Source organism: Phyllobates terribilis, unplaced genomic scaffold (assembly GCF_046119375.1).
Source record: "Phyllobates terribilis strain yellow unplaced genomic scaffold, ASM4611937v1 Scaffold_98__1_contigs__length_5973952, whole genome shotgun sequence".
NCBI lineage: Eukaryota > Metazoa > Chordata > Amphibia > Anura > Dendrobatidae > Phyllobates > Phyllobates terribilis.
Window position 1 is genome coordinate 4,364,347 of NW_027362858.1, and position 19,076 is coordinate 4,383,422.

Consider the following 19,076-nt stretch of genomic DNA (forward strand, 5'->3'; position numbering starts at 1 on the left):
GAGGCAGTAATAGCTCCGGAGCAGGAAGATAAGACCTTCCATAAGAAACGCTGCATACCAGACATGCTGACATAGGTGGAGGACCTCAGATTAAACTCTGATCTCTTCTTTCTTTCCCATATCGGACAGCATGTTTGAGGCTGTAAATTGCTTATAATTCCCCCAGGAACACGGTCTGAAGAGAGTGCATTCAGTGTGTGCATTCTCTTGGTGCTATGTCCAGGCCATGTCCTTCCTGTTGATGTACAATACGTCTGAAGGTGGCGGTGATTGGGAGCAGGATTGTGTGATGTAACAATCTTGTGTGATGTAAAATCCTTACGGAAACGCGATGGAAAAAGCGCCAGAACAGGGAGTGCGTATGTGTGTTTTTATTTTAACAAGGCCAAACATAAGGAATGAGAAGGAGTTGTCCTAGTAGTGGACAACCCCTTTATGAAGATACAATTTTTGGTTAAAAATGAAAAAGGCTTCTCCTCTGTGTGATTTCACTGAAGTTTGTTAAGAGTTGATTTCCGTGTAAAACATTTCCCACATTAAGAACATGAAAATGGCTTCTCGTCTGTGTGAGTTCTCTGGTGACTAAGAAGTGATTTCTTCACAAAAAATTTCCCACATTCTGAATAGGAAAAAGGTTTCTCCCCTGTGTGAGTTCTCTGGTGCTTAACCAAATCTGATTTATCTTTAAAACATTTCCCACATTCTGAACAGGAAAAAGGTTTCTCCCCTGTGTGAGTTCTCTGGTGCTTAACCAAATCCGATTTCTGGATAAAACATTTCCCACATTCTGAACAGGAAAAAGGCTTCTCCCCTGTGTGAGTTCTCTGGTGATTAACCAAATCGGATTTATGGTTAAAACATTTCCCACATTCTGAACAGCAAAAAGGCTTCTCCCCTGTGTGAATTCGCTGGTGCTTAACCAAATCTGATTTCTGGTTAAAACATTTCCCACATTCTGAACAAAAAAAAGGCTTCTCCCCTGTGTGAGTTCTGTTGTGCTTAACCAAAACTGATTTATCTTTAAAACATTTCCCACATTCTGAACAGCAAAAAGGTTTCTCCCCTGTGTGAGTTCTCTGGTGCTTAACCAAATCTGATTTCAGGTTAAAACATTTCCCACATTCTGAACAGGAAAAAGGCTTTTCCCCTGTGTGAGTTCTCTGGTGATTAACCAAATCTGATTTCTGGTTAAAACATTTCCCACATTCTGAACAGCAAAAAGGCTTCTCCCCTGTGTGAATTCTCTGGTGCTTAACCAAATCTGATTTCCAGCTAAAACATTTTCCACATTCTGAACAGGAAAAAGGCTTCTCATGTGTGTGAGTTCTCTGGTGCTTAACCAAATCTGATTTCTGGTTAAAACATTTCCCACATTCTGAACAGGAAAAAGGCTTCTCCCCTGTGTGAGTTCTCTTGTGCTTAACCAAACCTGATTTCCGGCTACAACATTTTCCACATTCTGAACAGGAAAAAGGCTTCTCCCCTGTGTGAGTTCTCTTGTGCTTAACCAAATCTGATTTCCGGCTAAAGCATTTTCCACATTCTGAACAGGAAAAAGGCTTCTCCCCTGTGTGAGTTCTCTTGTGCTTAACCAAATCTGATTTCTGGTTAAAACATTTCCCACATTCTGAACAGGAAAAAGGCTTCTCCTCTGTGTGAGTTCTCTTGTGTTTAACCAAACCTGATTTCCGGCTAAAACATTTTCCACATTTTGAACAGGAAAAAGGCTTCTCCCCTGTGTGAGTTATCTGATGTCTGATTAAACTTGATTTCTCTGTAAAACAATTTCCACTTTCTGAACAAGAAAATGGCTTCTCCTCTGTGTGACTTCTCTGGTGATTAACAAGATTTGATTTCTGGTTAAAAAATTTCCCACAGTTGAAACAAAAAAATCTATTCTCCGCTGTGTAAATGCTTTGATGTTTAAGAAAAGACTTTTCGAGGGAAAAACTATTTCCATATTCTGAACATGAAAATGGCTTCTTTGCTTTAGGAGCAATTTGTTTTTTAATGCTTATTTTGTGACTTTGATTTTCCTTAGTAGTCGGTAATGAATCAGAAGACAGGACCTGTTTCAAAGGATCAAATGACAGATCTTTGCTGGAAAAGGATGATGGTATATCTGGGTTAATGGCATTCACTTCAATTGTATCCTGTGGGATCTCAAGATCATCTGATTTAAAAATTGAAGATGTCAGCTGTCCCTCTGATCTCCTGGTACAGTCATCTGCTAAGAATAAAACCAATTATTATTCATGAATAACATATCCTTAAAATTTATATTGTTGAATATTTCTACTTAAACTCTCCGTAAAAATGTACTTTATGTAAAAGTATCATTATTTACCAAGAAAACATCACAGAAAAATCAGCTTTACCAACACCAAATCAGATAACAAATGCATTAGCATTTTAGTGTTCGTTGGGTGTACTGGGGTGTCTGTCCATGTGGGGTGCACTTATATAGTGCTGGGCAGCCTTCCTGATGTAATAGTATGGGCATCATCACTATTCTAAGCCAGACACTGTGCATCACACCTACCTGTGTGACTGGCGTCCTATGCAAGCTTCATCTGTGTGCATCTTTAATACTAGGCAACCACACCCTCCATGAATTGGTACGATTATTGGTGTTAGTAAGGCTGTATCTTTTTCTGTGATTTTTTTTAAATTTTGCCCTATGTTAGCCATCATTATTCATCAGGACAATAACATTTCACAGTCTAATAGAAAACCTCATAGGATGAACCAGTAGAGCGTGGTGTCCAACTGTTAGTTCAGTCTGCCTCCAAAATATGGAATAAAAAGCCACCAAACAATGTTATGTAGGCAAAAATAATATCAATAAAAACTTCTACTCATCTCACAAAAAACAAGTCCCCACTCAGGTCCATCATCTGTCAATGGAAAACCAGAGGTTTCCACATTATTAGTGGCTCAAAGGCTTTTGAAAAGCAACATGGCTTCCATAAACCAATCCAGCAATATCTGCTCTCCCTAAATCAGATCTCCCCCTCACTTCTGAGCCTTGCAGTGTGCCCAAAACACATTGTGCATCTATGTATCTGACATTACTATAGTGAGAAGAACCCACTTAATTGATGGTGTGTGTCTCCTGGAGCACAATCTGGGCACTATGTGTTGGGGAATGAAATTATAAATTTGTAATTTTCACTCTCCAACATCCACTGCGTGCTAATTTCCGGAAAGGGCCTGTGGAGTCAAAATAGTCACTACTCCTATAGATTAATTCACTGAGGGTTATAATTTCCAAAATGGAGTCACTTTATGGGGATTTCTACTGCTCTGGTTTTCTGCAATTTGGTCACATGGTGGGTCCCATCTCCTCTGGGATCTGCTCCTGTGACGTCTGCTTCTGTCACCAGAAGCCGCCTTATTCATCCTGCAGACGGCGCTGGTGATGGAGGAGACGTCAGAACCAGAAGCTCTGGGCGGCCCAGGCCCTGTCCAGCCACTAAGATTAGGTTGCCTGGGTCCTGTAGTCCCATCCAGTCTGGCAGTATGGGTGTGTGTGCTGTCCAGCTGGAGTAATCTGCTCCCTGCTTCAGCCATTTGGAGAGCACCACACCCTACTAAAGCTGGAAGGATATTGCCGGAAGCTGCCAGATACAGCCTTGTTCTCCTCTGGTTCAGTCCTCTGTGCTCAGCTCCCAGCTTGTGTATTTGTTTCCTGTTGTGACCTCGGCCCGTTTACTGACTACTCTTGTGTGATTTTGTATTTTCTCTGACCCCCTGGTTCTGACCCGGCTATCTGACTATTCTTCTTGCCATCTCACACCACAGAACATTAGGTAACACTGTGGCCCAAGCGCTCAGGGAGGTCTCTGTCTAAGTCCAAACACATGTAGAGGGGTTAAAGGATGATGAGCAAAGCAAACCCAGGGATCTGGAAAATGGAGTAGATAACGCCAAGCCAGTTTTGGTAGCCATCTTTTGAGCTGCCAGGTGACCATGAACAGTGTCCCCAATACATTGTGTCTGCAAACTATCCCAGCAAAATCTGCATTCAAATAGCTAAATGTCGCTCCTTCCCTTCTTAACCTGCCATGTGCCCAGACAGTAGTATACAACCGTATATAAGGTATTGTCGGATTCAAGAGAAGGTGGAAAATAATTTCTAAGGTCCATTTGTTTCCTATTATCCTTTGTGAAGAATTCCAAAGTTATCACCATATAATCTGACACACGTCAGATTTAAAAAAGAGGCCCTGATAAGAACACAAAACTGGCTGCGGGAAGGGGTTAAATCAGAGTATTTTGGGAACTAACTACTATAGTCAAAACTGTGACTATAGACAATAACACATCTACTGAAATGATCAAACTCAACAGTCTCCATCAGTAAATAGTGAGTAACTAGCGGTGAAACCTCTCTGGGGTAATTAGAGTATGGGGCTCGGTGGCTCTTGGCAATCTAAACTATCGTAAGGGACAATATTTTCTGTCAGATGAGTTTCAAGAAGAAATATTAGACATTCAAAGAGAACTTTTTATAATAGTGCAGAGATGAGGAGTCTTAAATTTAGCTTAGAGATATATGGTGGCACAGGTGTAATGTTTTTTCTTGTTTAGTTTATTACAAGCCTGTTTGAAGTTAGTCGGTTTTAAAAGAAATTGAACAGTCAGGATAAAGGGAAACTCTGCTGTTATTGTACATAAATTCACACTTGGCCTCACTGCACATTTAATGTTGTAGATCATAAATGTGAAGTTTGGCCAGAAAGACTGGAAGTGGTCTTGTAGGGACCATATGAGGACATTCAGCAGCACAGAAGGGAAAGAAGGTAGATTCATCCAATAAGATATCAGGGTTCTAGGAAGCCAACAGCATCATTACCCTCCACTTTCTCTTACAGATCCATCATAATATTATTCTTCAAGTGATTTTCTGGCTTTGTGGTTTACAGATTTGGGCAGGTAGCGTCTCCTAATCACAGTGAGTAGGTGGATCCTCCAGGTTGTAAGTTCTATGGAAAAGGGTTTCAATGCCCAAAATCATTTGAACAGTTTTGGGTGGAAGAGAATGTTGTGGTTTAGAGCCAAAATGGTGATCACACGATTGTGATACAGCCGGACTACACAACCGATAAAGCAGCCACAGCCGGTGACTGAGAAGAATCTGTGACTTCTCTGCATTTAGTGGTCAGTACTCACCTGGGTAGCCATATGTAGGAATCTCCTCTTTACACCACTCATCACCCCTTACATATGCCTCTATAGCATTAATATGGGTGAGATCTTCACCCTGAAACAAATATTGTAAAAGTCACAAACAGATGAGAAGTCACATCTATGATCAACTCTAATCCTGCCATCTCCCCCGTTCTCATTACACAAGTATAAAACACATAATATTGGTGGATAAAACAAGACTGAACACAAGACCTTCACAGTCGTCTACACATCATAGGGGAGATCTCATGACACCTTCTCTCCATCTACCTGATGATCCTGAGGAACATTGGGATCTTCTTGTTTACAGTCCTGTGGAAGAAGAGGATGGGGACATCTGTCTGGTGTTGTCCTCTTATTGGATAGATCTGGAAGAAACACATACAGTCGCGGAATTTATTCTTTACATACAGATAATTATGGGCTGTGTGTATTTAGTCCTGTCTATTACCTGGTGATGTGAGGGGCTGGGGAACCTCCATCATGACGTCTTTGTACAAATCTTTGTGTCCTTCTAAATACTCCCACTCCTCCATGGAGAAATAGACAGCGACATCCTGACATCTTATAGGAACCTGACACATACAATGATACAGTCATCCCCCCGATCCTTTCATAGCATTACTGTATACAGTCCCAGCATTCGAAGCAGTGTCACCTCTCCAGTCAGCAGCTCAATCATCTCGTAGGTGAGTTCTACGATCTTCTGGTCATTGATGTCCTCATGTATAAAGGGGTGAGATGGAGGCCCTGTGATTGAGCTCAGGGGTCTTTCCCATCCCTCAGACACATGGACCTGACAGCGCTCACTAGAGGTCTTCACTAATATGTAATCCTGGTTATGGAGAGACACATTAATAAATCTCACTACAGACATTTCCAGAGTCCTCACCTCTCCAGTTCTGTCCATCTGTTATTCCCATATATAAGAATGATGCAATGTGACGTCATCAGAATCTCTCACCTCTCCAGTAAGACGAAAGAGGATCTCTAGGGTGAGGTTTAATATCCTCTCTGCCATCTTGTCTCTATCCATATCCATCTTTGATGGGTCCATAAGGAAAATTCTCTTAAATAGAAGATCTTCACTGAGAGGATCTGATATTGTGTAATAATACAATTACTGGAGATAATAAGGGGAAACATATGAGGAGATATATTATTTTACAGTATTTAGTTTTCTGCTTTACATCTAGTAATAAAACCTATATATTTTAGGCCACATACAACAAGCAGTTTCTTCCTTGGAGTCTGTAGCTGAACACGTTTCTCAAAGACTCATCTTCCATAAAGCTAATTCTCGTCTCATTTACCGACACTGCAATCGGCATTAGCAATACTTCTGGAGATATTCATTACACGTGACATGAGAAATAACTACTTCATGAGGAGGACGACAACATCATCTTCTACTACGGCTCTACAAACATATTTGGCCAGAGTTCTTCACTGACTACATCTCCGCCTGTTGTCTACATGAATGTTTCCCGTCTTCCCCGGATTGTAATCTTCTATCACGTTAGATCTCATGTCTGATTCACACACAGAAGTTTGAGGCTTTGATACATGGTAAGGTTTTTAATATTAAGCAGAGTAGGACTATCCTGAATGGGTTCATCTTGCCCATGGTGGGATAGCTTTCATGCTATTTTTGATCAAAAACAGTGCTACTAAGAACCCTATTTTATTTAAATGCACTTTTGGTTTTTATTTATTTATTTACAGCAGGGTTTATGATCATTTTTCTTCTTATAGGTTTTTTTCTGATTTATGGCCATAGCAAACATGCATTTATGTGTTGCATGGATACCAACTTAAACCAAGCTCAAATTCTGTGTTTTTTCACGGGCACCATAGTGGCCCTGTGGGCTGCTGCTATGGATGATACACCCCTAACTATCCAACTATCATATGGTAAAAATCTTATAGGTCCAATATTTATTAGTATCTGCACGAAGAATGGGGCTAAGTGAGTATTTATTAAAGGGAATCCACTCCACCGACTACCCCACGGCCAGCAAGCATCAGAATCTTCACTGAGTAAAAAGCCATTTCTCAGCAAACAGACCTCTAATATGAGGCATAAAGGTATGTATAGATTCACATTTCTATCACCTGTATGCCAATATTAGAGGTCAGATAAGTCCCAGGGGGTGACAGATTCCCTTTCATCAGCCGTGGGGTAATCATAAAACCAGATATGTATCAAGGTATTCTAAGGTGGTTAATGGTTGTGTAGTCAATGGGAGGCATGGGTCACAGAGATGGATAGTCTCTGTGATGTAACCCGGAGTGTTTCTCTAGGGCAGATAAGCACTAAGAGGATCGTTTGGTGCACCTGGTCCAGCTACCCACGTACCTCACCTCTGGGTGTGGTTAACAGCCTATAAAATGGAGGCTGTTGTTTGGCACATGGTCTGTGTATTTGGAGGGAGAAGGCCTCCTGTGTATGTTTGTCTTCAGACCAAGCCAGGACACTGGACACTACCCCAGCTTGTGAGCCACACAGGCCTGGCTGAGCAGAGACCTGCTAAGGACATTTACTTTGTTTGCCTGATCTAAAGGCTATTTTCTTTTCTGTCTGGCTTCTGGGTTTATGAAGCAATAAACCCACATGAACTTTTAAAGGAACATGCCTCCTGTTTTCCTCCTGTCACACCCAAGTGAGTAAAACCTCCACAATTAGTGTTAGACTTGCGGGCAGCATTCCCAGCTGAGACGTGTGACTGCTACAGGGTGGACTGCATGCCCTGGGTGAAGTCTGTCGCAAGCCAGCAAGCATCACCAGACAAAATGGAGGACCTGCTGAAACACCTGTTCCAGTCGCAGCAGCATCAACAGGAGACCAACAGGCTGTAGTTACAGCAGATCCAGCAGCACTAGCAGAAACAACATCAGCAGATGCAGCTTCTGGCAACCGCCATCCAGGACAGGACGAGCACTCCAACCCTAGGTCCGACTGATGACTCCCATGTCCGGAAGGCGGTATGACGGGCTTTGCAGAAAATGACCCTGGGGGATGACGTGGAGACCTTCCTGATGGTGTTTCAAAGGGTCATCGAGAGGGAGAAATTTCCACAAGAGCAGTGGGCAGAGGTACTGTCGCCATACTTGACTTGGAGAGCCCCAGAAGTACGCGTAGTAGGCGTACTATGATTTAGCTTTGCAGGATGCCAAAGAGTATGGCAAGCTAAAAACTGAGATTCTCACGCGCTTGGGGGTGACAATGACTATCAGGGCACAGCGGGTTCTTATCACCGGAACAAACCACCTCCATCCCAAATGTTTGACCTGCAGCACCTGGTCCAGAAGTGGCGCAGCCAGAGACCTCAATGCCTGCGCAGTTGGTAGAGTGGGTGGTGATGGACCGGTTTGTGCACTCCCTGCCGAGGCCCATACAGCCTTGGGTTGCCCAGGGTGATCCCCGGTATGCGGATGAACTGGTCGGACTGATCGAGAGATACCAGGGTGTTGAAGGTTCCTTGGGAAGGCAGCCCACTACATACTGGAATTCCCAACAGGGGGTGGAGGCCCAAAAGGTGGTGGGACTTCCAAGGTCCAAATGGAAGAGGGAGGTGGTGCCCAAGGTCCATACAGGTGATGTTGTTTGCTGGAGGTGCCACGGCCCAGGCCATATAGCCGCCCATTGTCCCCTGACCCTTGTGCGATGGAATGCAGCATAGGACAACGTTGTTCATATTATGCTTATCCGGCCTGCAGTGTGAACTGTCCACCCAGCGAGGGGCCACAAGCATGTCACGTGAAGGTGAACAGATGGGAGGTAACGGCACTGCTAGACTCCGGGAGCCTGGTGACCCTTATGAGGGCCACTCTTCCTCTCCAAATTATCACAGGGAAAAAAGTCGGCGTTCAGTGCATTCATGGTGATGCTAAAGACTACCCTACGGGCCAGAGTGGACATTGAAATGGCCCACGGTACAGAGTCCCACGAGGTCGGCGTCGTTCAGGACTTGTTGCACCCTATTATTATAGGCTGGGACTTTTGCTTGTTTTGGGATCTGTGGGGGAAGGGTTCTGAGTTCGCTGGCTCAGATAAGAAAAAAATTAACCCTAATGAGGTATCACCACACCCAGAGTCAGACAGGTTTCCTTTTTGTGTCCTTGTGGGGGATGAGGAGGTAGTGCCTCCTGAGTCTGCCATTCCAGAGTTAGGGGTGACTAACGAGAATTTTAGGTCTGCCCAACATAGGGACCTAACTCTGAAGGAAGCCTTTAATAATGTCACTATTATAAATGGGGTTGCACAGGAGTCGGGGGCTGACACAGGGTTTCCCCATTTTATGATGAGTAAGGAGTTGTTGTACCGGGTCGAGAAAGTGAGGGAGGAGCGTGTGAAGCAGTTAATAGTGCCGGGCCCCTTTACATGGAAGGTGTTGGACATGGCCCATTCACATGTCTTGGGGGGACATCTGGGAGTTGAAAAAACGCAGGAACGGATCGTGCAAAGGTTCTATTGGTGAACATTGGACATAATTTCAAAAAACATCACAGTAAAAGATAATACCTTACCAACACCAGGTCAGATTGCCAATGCTCTGCAGGATGCAGCAAGCCTACATGATAAAGGCAGGGCCAGCACATGTGCAAAATACTGAAGCAGACAGCCACTCACTAACCTACCAAATTCATGGAGGGGGAGGCTGTGTAGTATTATACATGCACACCGATGGAGTCTGCATAGGGCGGGTGCCAGTCACACAGATATGTGTGAAGCACAGTGCAAAAAAATGTGCAAAAAAGATGAAAAATAGTGTATAAGATAAATACACCACATGATAAATACCCCACCAGGCCTCTTTAGTGTTGGCTAGGTGAATTGGGGCATATGTCTCGTGGGCTTGCATGTATATAGTGCTTGGCAGCCCGTCTGATCTAATAGTATGGGCGTCATCAATAGGCTGCAAGCCAGACAATGTGCATCACACATATCTGTGTGACTGGCGCCCTATGCAGACTCCATTGGTGTGCATGTATAATACTACACAGCCACTCCCTCCATGAAATGGTAGGTTAGTGAGTGGCTGTCTGCATCAGTATTTTGCACATGTGCTGGCCCCACCTTTATCATTATGGCTTGCTGCATCCTGCAGTGCATTGGTAATCTAACCTGGTGTTGGTAAGGCATTATCTTTTAGGCTATGTGCCCACGATGCAGAAATGCTCCGGATTTTTTCCTGAGCGTTTCTGCATCTCCCTGGCAGAAAAAACGCATGCGGATTGTACGGAAGTGAAGCGTTCTTCACATGCATTTCCGCAAGCGGGTTGTCAAGCACTTTCCAAGCCATTTTAGCATCACTTGGAAAGTGCTTGACAACTTGGTCACACTATATAAATACATGCAACCGGCATGGATTTATATAGGGTGACCGAAAGAATGGTAAAAAATAAAAAATAAATATATACTTAACTTCTGATGGCCCCCGGTGTCTTTATCCGATGCGTCCTGGCTTACCGGCAGCTCGCGGTAGACTAAAGGACCTGCCGACGTCAGCGGTCGCGTGACCCATCACATGACTAATTGACATCATGGCAGGTCCTTTTCAGACCATCGTGAGCTGCCGGCAAGCCGAAACGCATCGCTAAGGACACAGGGGGCCATCAGAAGGTAAGTATAATGTATATTTTTTATTTTATTCTTTTTTTTACAGGTTCTATGGTACCCGGGTCCGGAGGAGAGTCTCCTCTTCTCCAAACCCGGGTACCATCCGCACATTGAAACGCATGGATTCCGTATCTGCAGGTGCTATGATGCGGATTCCATGCGTTCCAATGCAAGTCAATGGCGGCGAAAACGTCGCGCTAAAGCAAAATAATTGGTAGTGCTGCAGATTTTTCCGCAATGATAATCCGCAGCGGAAATTTCCGCAGCATGTGCACAGCACATGGGATTATCAATGGGGAACATGGCAGACTTTCTACCAAGTGTTTTTTAAGCGTTTCTGCAGTGGAATTGCCACTGCGGAAACGCTTAAAAAACGGATAGTGGGCATACAGCCATACTGTGATGTTTTTTGAAATTATGTCCAATGTTCACCATTTTTAATGTTTAGAGTTAGGACTCGCAAGTATGAGGACCCTTGACGTTTGGGTTGCGAGCTTGTGTATTTTGGCCAAAATATCGACCAATACCTCATGTGGTGTATTTATCTTCTACACTATTTTTCATCTTTTTTGCACATTTTTTTGCAGGATGCGGCCAGGCCTCTTTAGTGTTGGCTGGATGAATTGGGGCGTCTGTCTTGTGGGGGTGCACGTATATAGTGCTGGGCAGCCCACCTGATCTAATAGTATGGGCGTCATCAACAAGCTGCAAGCCAGAAACTGTGCATCGCACATATCTGTGTGACTGGCGCAGACTCCATCGGTGTGCATGTATAATACTACACAGCCACCCCCTCCATGAATTGGTAGGTTAGTGAGTGGCTGTCTGCATCAGTATTTTGCACATGTGCTGGCCCCGCCTTTATCATGGAGGCTTGCTGCATCTGGTGTTGGTAAGGCATTATCTTTTACAAAGGTTCTATTGGCCCGGATGTCACCGGGAAATATTTAAGTATTGCAGGTCTTGCCCTACGTGCCAGTTAACAGCCCCCACCTCTCACTTTTGAAGTCCCCTCGTGCCATTGCCCATTATTGAAGTGCCGTTGGAGAGAATTGCTATGGACTTGGTCAGTCCTTTTGTTGAATCTGCTCGTTAGCATCAATTTATATTGGTTATCCTGGACTATGCCACACGCTATCCTGAAGTGATTCCACTGAGAAACTCCTCCGCAAAGAATATATCCCGTGAGTTGGTCCACGTTTTTTCCCCAACAGGCTTACCAAAGGGAGATACTCACAGACCAGGAAATTCCCTCTATGAGTAAGGTGATGAGGGAGTTATGCAAAGCCCTCCAAATCTCCCAACTGAGGACTTCAGTATACCATCCTCAGACAGATAGCCTATTCGAAAGGTTTAACAAGACTCTGAAGAGTATACTGAGGAAGGACATAGAAAGGGACAGTAGAGACTGGGACTGTCTCCTACCGTATCTGTTTATTCTCCAACCGAAAGGTTTCACAGGTTTCTACAGGGTTCTCGCCATTCGAATTTCTGTATGGCCGACATTCGCGGGGTCTTCTGGGTGTCACAAAGGAAATCTGGGAAGCCGAATTCACCCCCCACAGGAGCGTCATCGAGCACGTTGCTCTGATGCAGGAGAGGATTGTGAAGGTGATGCCCATCGTAAAAGAACATCTCCTCCAGGCACAAGAAGCTTATGCCAGAGTCTACAACCGGTCAGCCAGAGTGAGGCAATTCAATTCGAGAGACCGGCGTCCTCATGCTAATTCCTACGGTGGAAAGTAAGTGCTTGGCCAAGTGGCAAGGGCCTTATACGATGGTGGAAAAAGTGGGTGAAGTGAACTACAAGGTTCGTCAACCGGGACGACGTAAGCCGTACCAGATATACCACATCAACCTTATCAAGTCGTGGCAAGACAGAGAGGCTGTGGAAGCTCCATGCTTGCTGGGCAAGCTAGAAGGTGACGTTGGATGAGTCGCAATAGCGGAAACACTAACGAAGGCCAAGAAACAGCAGTGTCGGGAGTTGATGCAGAAGAACAGGGATCTGTTCTCGGAATTGTCGGGCTGCACAAGGGTCACAGAACACAAGGTTCTGACGGATCCACATGTGCGGGTGAACTTGAAGCCCTATCTGATACCTGAGGTCCAACGAGAGTTGATATCCAAAGAGGTAGCTTGTATGCTGAAGCTCAGTGTCATTGAAGAATCCAAGAGCAGTTGGTCGAGCCTGATCGTCTTGGTCCCAAATCCCAATGGTGAGTGGAGATTCTGCAACGACTATCGGAAGTTGAATGAGGTTTCCAAATTTGATGCATATCCAATGCCAGGCATCGTCGAGCTGATCAAGAGGCTTGGGCCAGCAAGGCACATAACCACCTTGGATCTGACGAAGGGATATTGGCAGATCCCCATGGCACAGGTAGCCAAAGAGAATACTGCGCCCGACGGATGCTTCCAGCATGCCCGGATGCCGTTTGGACTGCAGGGGGCCCCTGCAAAATTCCAGAGAGCTATGGATTGCATCCTTGCATCCCATAAGAAATATGCACAACATACCTGGACAATACTATCTTCAGTCCAGACTGGGAGAGTCATATGGAAAAGATTCAGGCTGTGTTTGATGCTCTGAGGAAGGTGGGGTTGGTTTTCAATAAACTCGAAGAAATGTGGCATGGGGAAATAAGAAGCCAAGTACTTCGGATATGTAGTGGGTAGAGTCGAGATAAAACCCCAAAATACTAAAGTAGAAGCAATCTAAAATTGGCTGAGACCGGTGTCGAAAAAGCAAGTCAGAGCCTTCCTGGGAATCATGGGATACTACAGGAAATTCATCCCAAACTTCGCCATGATGGCGGCACCCCTGACTGATCTCCTTAAAGGGACAAAATCAGCCAAGGCCAAGTGGACTGCAGAGGCGGAGACGTCCTTTCAAAAGATGAAACTGGCTCTGTGTAGGCAACTGGTCCTGGTTGCCCCGGACTTCAATAAAGAGTTTATACTCCAGACAGATGCCTCAAATATCGGGATAGCAGCAGTCCTTTCCCAGGAGATACACGGGGAGGAGCACCCTGTCCTCTACCTGAGTAGAAAGCTGTCCTCCAGTGAGAAAAATTATTCGGTCATAGAGAAGGAACGCTTTGCTATAAAGTGTGCAGTGGACACCTTACCGTACTATCTATTAGGTCAAAAATTTAGATTATTATCCGACTATGCTCCACTCAGATGGATGAGGGAAAAAAGTGAAAAAATGCCAGAGTCAACCTCGAGTTTTTAGCCCTACAGGACTCCTACTTCCCTGTAGAACATAGAGCAGGGAAGCTACATGGTAATGCCGATTCTCTCTCGAGAATCCCCTGTCTGGCAGTAAAAGGTGTCAAGCCCACGGCCTTAGGCAGAGGGGGGGGGGGGTATGTAAGGTGGCTAATGGTCGCGTAGTCGATGGGAGGTATGTGTCACAGAGATGGTTGGTCTCTGTGATGTAACCCGGAGGGTTTCTCTAGGGCACATAAGCACTAAGAGGATCATTTGGTGCACCTGGGAGCCGGGTTACGGGTAGCTAGGAGAGAATGGGCGGGTCCAGCTACCCACATACCTCACCTCTGGGTGTGGTTAACAGCCTATAAAATGAAGGCTGGACAGAGGCTGGACAGACATCTGTCTGAGATGATCTAGTGAATCCTGCTTTGAGCAGGGGGTTGGACCAGATGACCCAGGAGGTCCCTTCCAACTCTACCATTCTATGATTCTAAGGCTGTTTGGCCCATGGTCTGTGTGTTTGGAGGTAGAAGGCCTCCTGTGTATGTTTGTCTTCAGACCAAGCCAGGACACTGGACGCTACCCCAGCTTGTGTGCCACACAGGCCTGGCTGAGCAGAGACCTGCTAAGGACATTTACTTTGTTTGCCTGATCTAAAGGCTGTTTGCTTTTCTGTTTGGCTTCTGGGTTTATGAAGTAATAAACCCACATGAAATTTTAAAGGAACATGCCTCCTGTATTCCTCCCATTGTGCCCCAGTGAGTAAAACCCCTACAATATGTATAAAGGAAAGGGTATGGTACTCAGAGAATGTTTCAATAATCCGCCTCAACGCATTTTCCCAACAGGTTCATTAGGAGGCTTGATAGAGGAATGATAATTCATGATGTTCAGCATAGTGTGCCTAATAGCCAGGTGTCCATGTTTAAATATCCCACTTCATCCAAAACCCCTCCCAGACTAGGAGGCTCATTCCCATTCCTAGAGGTGAATTGTCACAGGATATACAGAATAGAGTCTGTCTACAATAATATACTGCGCCTAAAACTACTTCTCATGAGCTAGAGGTTCGATAATGTCCATCACCTAGTGTACATGTCCGGAAGTGACGTGCTTTTTGCTAAAACACCAGATAAACTGATTGCCGCCGCGCAACTCATACCTGTGACTGCGCATGCCCGTAGTTATAATTCCACACCGGCGTGCATCTAAGATCATTGTCCGCGATTGCGCATGCCCAGATGTCTGCGTTCCACACCGGAGCACATATGGTATTGGATTGCATTCCACCAACAGAAAAATCCTCTCTCTGAAATCAGTATCATGGGAGACTAAAAATAAGTATTGCACATCCTCCCATCATGCAATCGGCATGTGGATCTACTTTATCACTACAAAATATATGGGATGGTGGCCCACAGTATACTCCTAAATGGTCATATTTGACCACTATTGCATAATTAGAGATATAGAAAGATCACCACACTTGTTAGTTACTAAATAGTAAAATTGGGATATAACTGATAAGAAATAATTCTGATATAGAAGCTCAGATCTCTTGATGAAGTAAAACAATATGTGAACCTCGTTCACAGGGAACTGAGAAGCAATGGGTAGAGTATAAAATCCTAAAATGTAATCCGGAATGGGTCTGTATTCATACAAAACAGGCATAGGAAATTAGCTCATTCAGTCCCTTAGGGCCTAGTGAATTCAGTCTGGAAATCCACTCACTTTCCTTTTTGAGGATACATCTATTAAGATCACCACCTCTCACATTGGGTTTAACCACTTCAATGATGCAAAAGGAGATGTCTCTTCTTTCACCTCAATGTGCACTGTTCATGTGTCTCACTAATGGGGTGTCCTGATGTCACACCAGGTGTGAGTGCAACGCAGAGAGTCACGCCAGGTGTGAGTGCAACACAGAGGAGAAAGGGAAAGGGAGACCAGATACTAGGGAAAAGGGGGAAGAGGTGACCTCCTAATCTGGACTAGCATCACCCTGTCTCTCCCTAACATCCCTATACAGCCTGCATAAGGGGCATAATGGAGGCATTACACTGTGGGGGGCATCATACATCCTGCATAAGGGGCATAATGGGGGCATTACACTGTGTGGGGGCATCATACATCCTGCATAAGGGGCATAATGGGGGCATTACACTGTGTGGGGGCATCATACATACTGCATAAGGGGCATAATGGGGGCATTACACTGTGTGGGGCATCATACATACTGTATAAGGGGCATAATGGTGGCATTACACGGTGGGGGGCATCATACATACTACATAAGGGACATAATTGGGGCATTACACTGTGGGGGGCATCATACATCCTGGATAAAGGGCATAATGGGGGCATTACACTGTGAGGGGGCATCATACATACTGCATAAGGGGCATAATGGGGCATTACACTGTGTAGGGCATCATACATCCTGCATAAGGGGCATAATGGGGGCATTACACTGTGTGGGGGCATCATACATCCTGCATAAGGGGCATAATGGGGGCATCATACATCCTGCATAAGGGGCATAAAAGGGGCATTACACTATGTGTGGGCATCATACATACTGCATAAGGGGTATAATGGGGGCATCATACATACTGCATAAGGGGCATAATGGGGGAATTACACTGTGTGGGGCATCATACATACTGCATAAGGGGCATAATGGGGGCATTACACTGTGTGGGGGGCATCATACAGCCTGCATAAGGGGCATAATGGGGGCATTACACTGTGGGGGCATCATACATCCTGCATAAGGGGCATAATGGGGGCATTACACTGTGGGGGGCATCATACATCCTGCATAAGGGGCATAATGGGGGCATTACACTGTGGGGCCAGTAAAGGGGTCCTGTACTATGAGAACAATACGTTTCCTCCCTTCCTGTCTCCATAGTTGGGTCGTATGTATCTATTACAGGAAACAGGACAAAAACCTTATGATTCTTATAAAGGAGCAACACTAGACCCCAAAAGAGTCTCAGTGCTGAAGGGGTTAATGCCCCCTGCGCCCAGTAATGGGGTCTCCACATACCTCAACCTGCAGAGCCGCCACCACATATATGGCTGCTCTGTGCGCACAGGAGCTGTGATGAGGTCACAGGAGGGGAGGAGTCAGGGGTCACATGATCAGGGGCCTCAGTGGATGCAGGACTCTGCTGTGCTGGTTGTCATGGTGCTGGATGAGCTGAAGTTTATGTGTGGGGTCAGGAGGGGGTTTACAGTGTAGATGTAGCAGAGCCGCGCGTGTACGAGGTGTACGGAGCGGAGCCGCGCGTGTACGAGGCGTACGGAGTGGAGCCGTGTGTGTACGAGGTGTACGGAGCAGAGCCGCGTGTGTACGAGGTGTACGGAGCGGAGCCGCGCGTGTACGAGGTGTACGGAGCGGAGCCGCGCGTGTACGAGGTGTACGGAGCGGAGCCGCGCGTGTACGGAGCGGAGCCGCGTGTGTACGAGGTGTACGGAGCGGAGCCGCGTGTGTACGAGGTGTACGGAGCGGAGCCGCGCGTGTACGAGGTGTACGGAGCGGAGCCGCGCGTGTACGAGGTGTACGGAGCGGAGCCGCGCGTGTACGAGGTGTACGGAGCGGAGACGCGCGTGTACGAGGTGTACGGAGCGGATCCACGCGTGTACGAGGTGTATGGAGCGGAGCCGCGCCGCGCACGTACAAGGTGTACGGAAAGGAACAGCGTGTGTACAGAGCGGAGCCGTGTGTGTGCGAGGTGTACGGAGCAGAGCCGTGTGTGTGTGAGGTGTACTGAGCGGAGCCGCGCGTGTACGAGGTGTATGGAGTGGAGCCGCGCATGTACAAGGTGTACGGAAAGGAACAGCGTGTGTACAGAGCGGAGCCGTGTGTGTGCGAGGTGTACTGAGCGGAGCTGTGCGTGTACGAGGTGTATGTATCTGTGCGCTGTAAGGTTTCTACCGGACAGGTCGTGAACAGGAGGCATGTGTCCCCAAAGTACCAAGCTTCGGTGATGTAGGACCTGGAGAAGCAGGCTCCAGCACACATAGTGCTGAGAGGGTGTTAATGGGCCTGGATTAAAGGGCTGGGTTTTACGAGCAGCTGAAAAAGCTGGGGGTGAGGAACAGCTGCTCACTTACCTCCAGTCCAGGTCTTGGAAGGCCTGATTTAAGACAGCTGCGCCTGTCTCAGTGTGCTGTGTGTTGTGCAAGGTGAGCAGACCTTTCATGTACTGCTCAGAGTCGGCTGGAGGCAGAGAAAAGTCTGGACCGGTTATTTTGAGTTTTATCTTGTTATACCTTTTGTGCCAGAAAAAGGCTGTTATGTTTTGTTTTCCTGGTTGGTTTATGGACATTTAATAAACCACCAGTTTGCTTTGGAACCTGAGGACTGCATTCCTGTGTGAACTTGCACCTACACGAGAGCTAATCTGTCACAAATTGGTGGAGAATGCGGGCACAAATCCCAAGGGGCAGTGTGACTTCTACAGGAAAACGTATATGTCCTGGGTGAAGGCCGCCAGCCAGCAAGGTTCGTCCGGCAGCATGGAGGAGCTGATAAAGCAACTGATGCAGGCAAATATGCATCAGCAGCAAGCTCAGCAGGAGACTAACAAATTGATAGTACAACAGTTCCAGCTTCAACAGCAATAGATGCAGCGGAGACAGCTGCAGGAACAGACGACGCTCCTGGCGGAGGCCCTCCGTGCCAGAGAAGTCGCTCCACCTCCAGGCCAAAGCGACGAGACCCAGGTGAGGAAAACCTTGAGAGGGGCGTTGCAAAAGATGACTCCGGGGGATGACGTTGAGGCGTTCCTGGCCTTGTTTGAGAGGGTGGCGGACCGTGAGAGACTACCATCGGAGCAGTGGGCGGAGGATCTTGCACCATATCTGATCGGGGAACCACAGAAGGCGTATTTTGATCTGGCACTGCAGGACTCTAAAGGAGTATAGCAAGTTTAAAGCTGAGATCCTGGCCCGGCTGGGCATAACCCTGGCAGTCAGAGTACAACGAGTCCACCTCTGGGACTTCCACAGGGACAAACCTGCTTGGTCA

At 46.2% G+C, this 19,076-nt stretch overlaps 1 protein-coding gene and 1 pseudogene across 1 annotated transcript; both read right to left on the bottom strand.

The window, feature by feature from the left end:
• The window catches only part of LOC141198632 (uncharacterized), a 101,208-nt pseudogene that overhangs the window by 23,520 nt on the left and 58,612 nt on the right, over positions 1–19,076 (bottom strand).
• Positions 5,800–6,361, bottom strand: LOC141198631 (oocyte zinc finger protein XlCOF29-like). The gene is made up of 2 exons (XM_073663074.1): positions 6,158–6,361; positions 5,800–6,028 (listed from the first exon to the last, which is right to left on the bottom strand). Exons 1-2 carry the CDS (start codon positions 6,248–6,250, stop codon positions 5,807–5,809), a joined length of 315 nt encoding a protein of 104 aa, XP_073519175.1. The 5' UTR covers positions 6,251–6,361; the 3' UTR covers positions 5,800–5,806.

Coding starts and splice junctions, on each gene's coding strand:
- LOC141198631 (XM_073663074.1), bottom strand. CDS start 6,250: ATGGACCCATCAAAGATGGATATGGATAGAGACAAGATGGCAGAGAGG. Junction 6,029..6,157: donor TCTTTCGTCTTACTGGAGAG/GTGAGAGATTCT, acceptor CTCCATAACCAG/GATTACATATTAGTGAAGAC.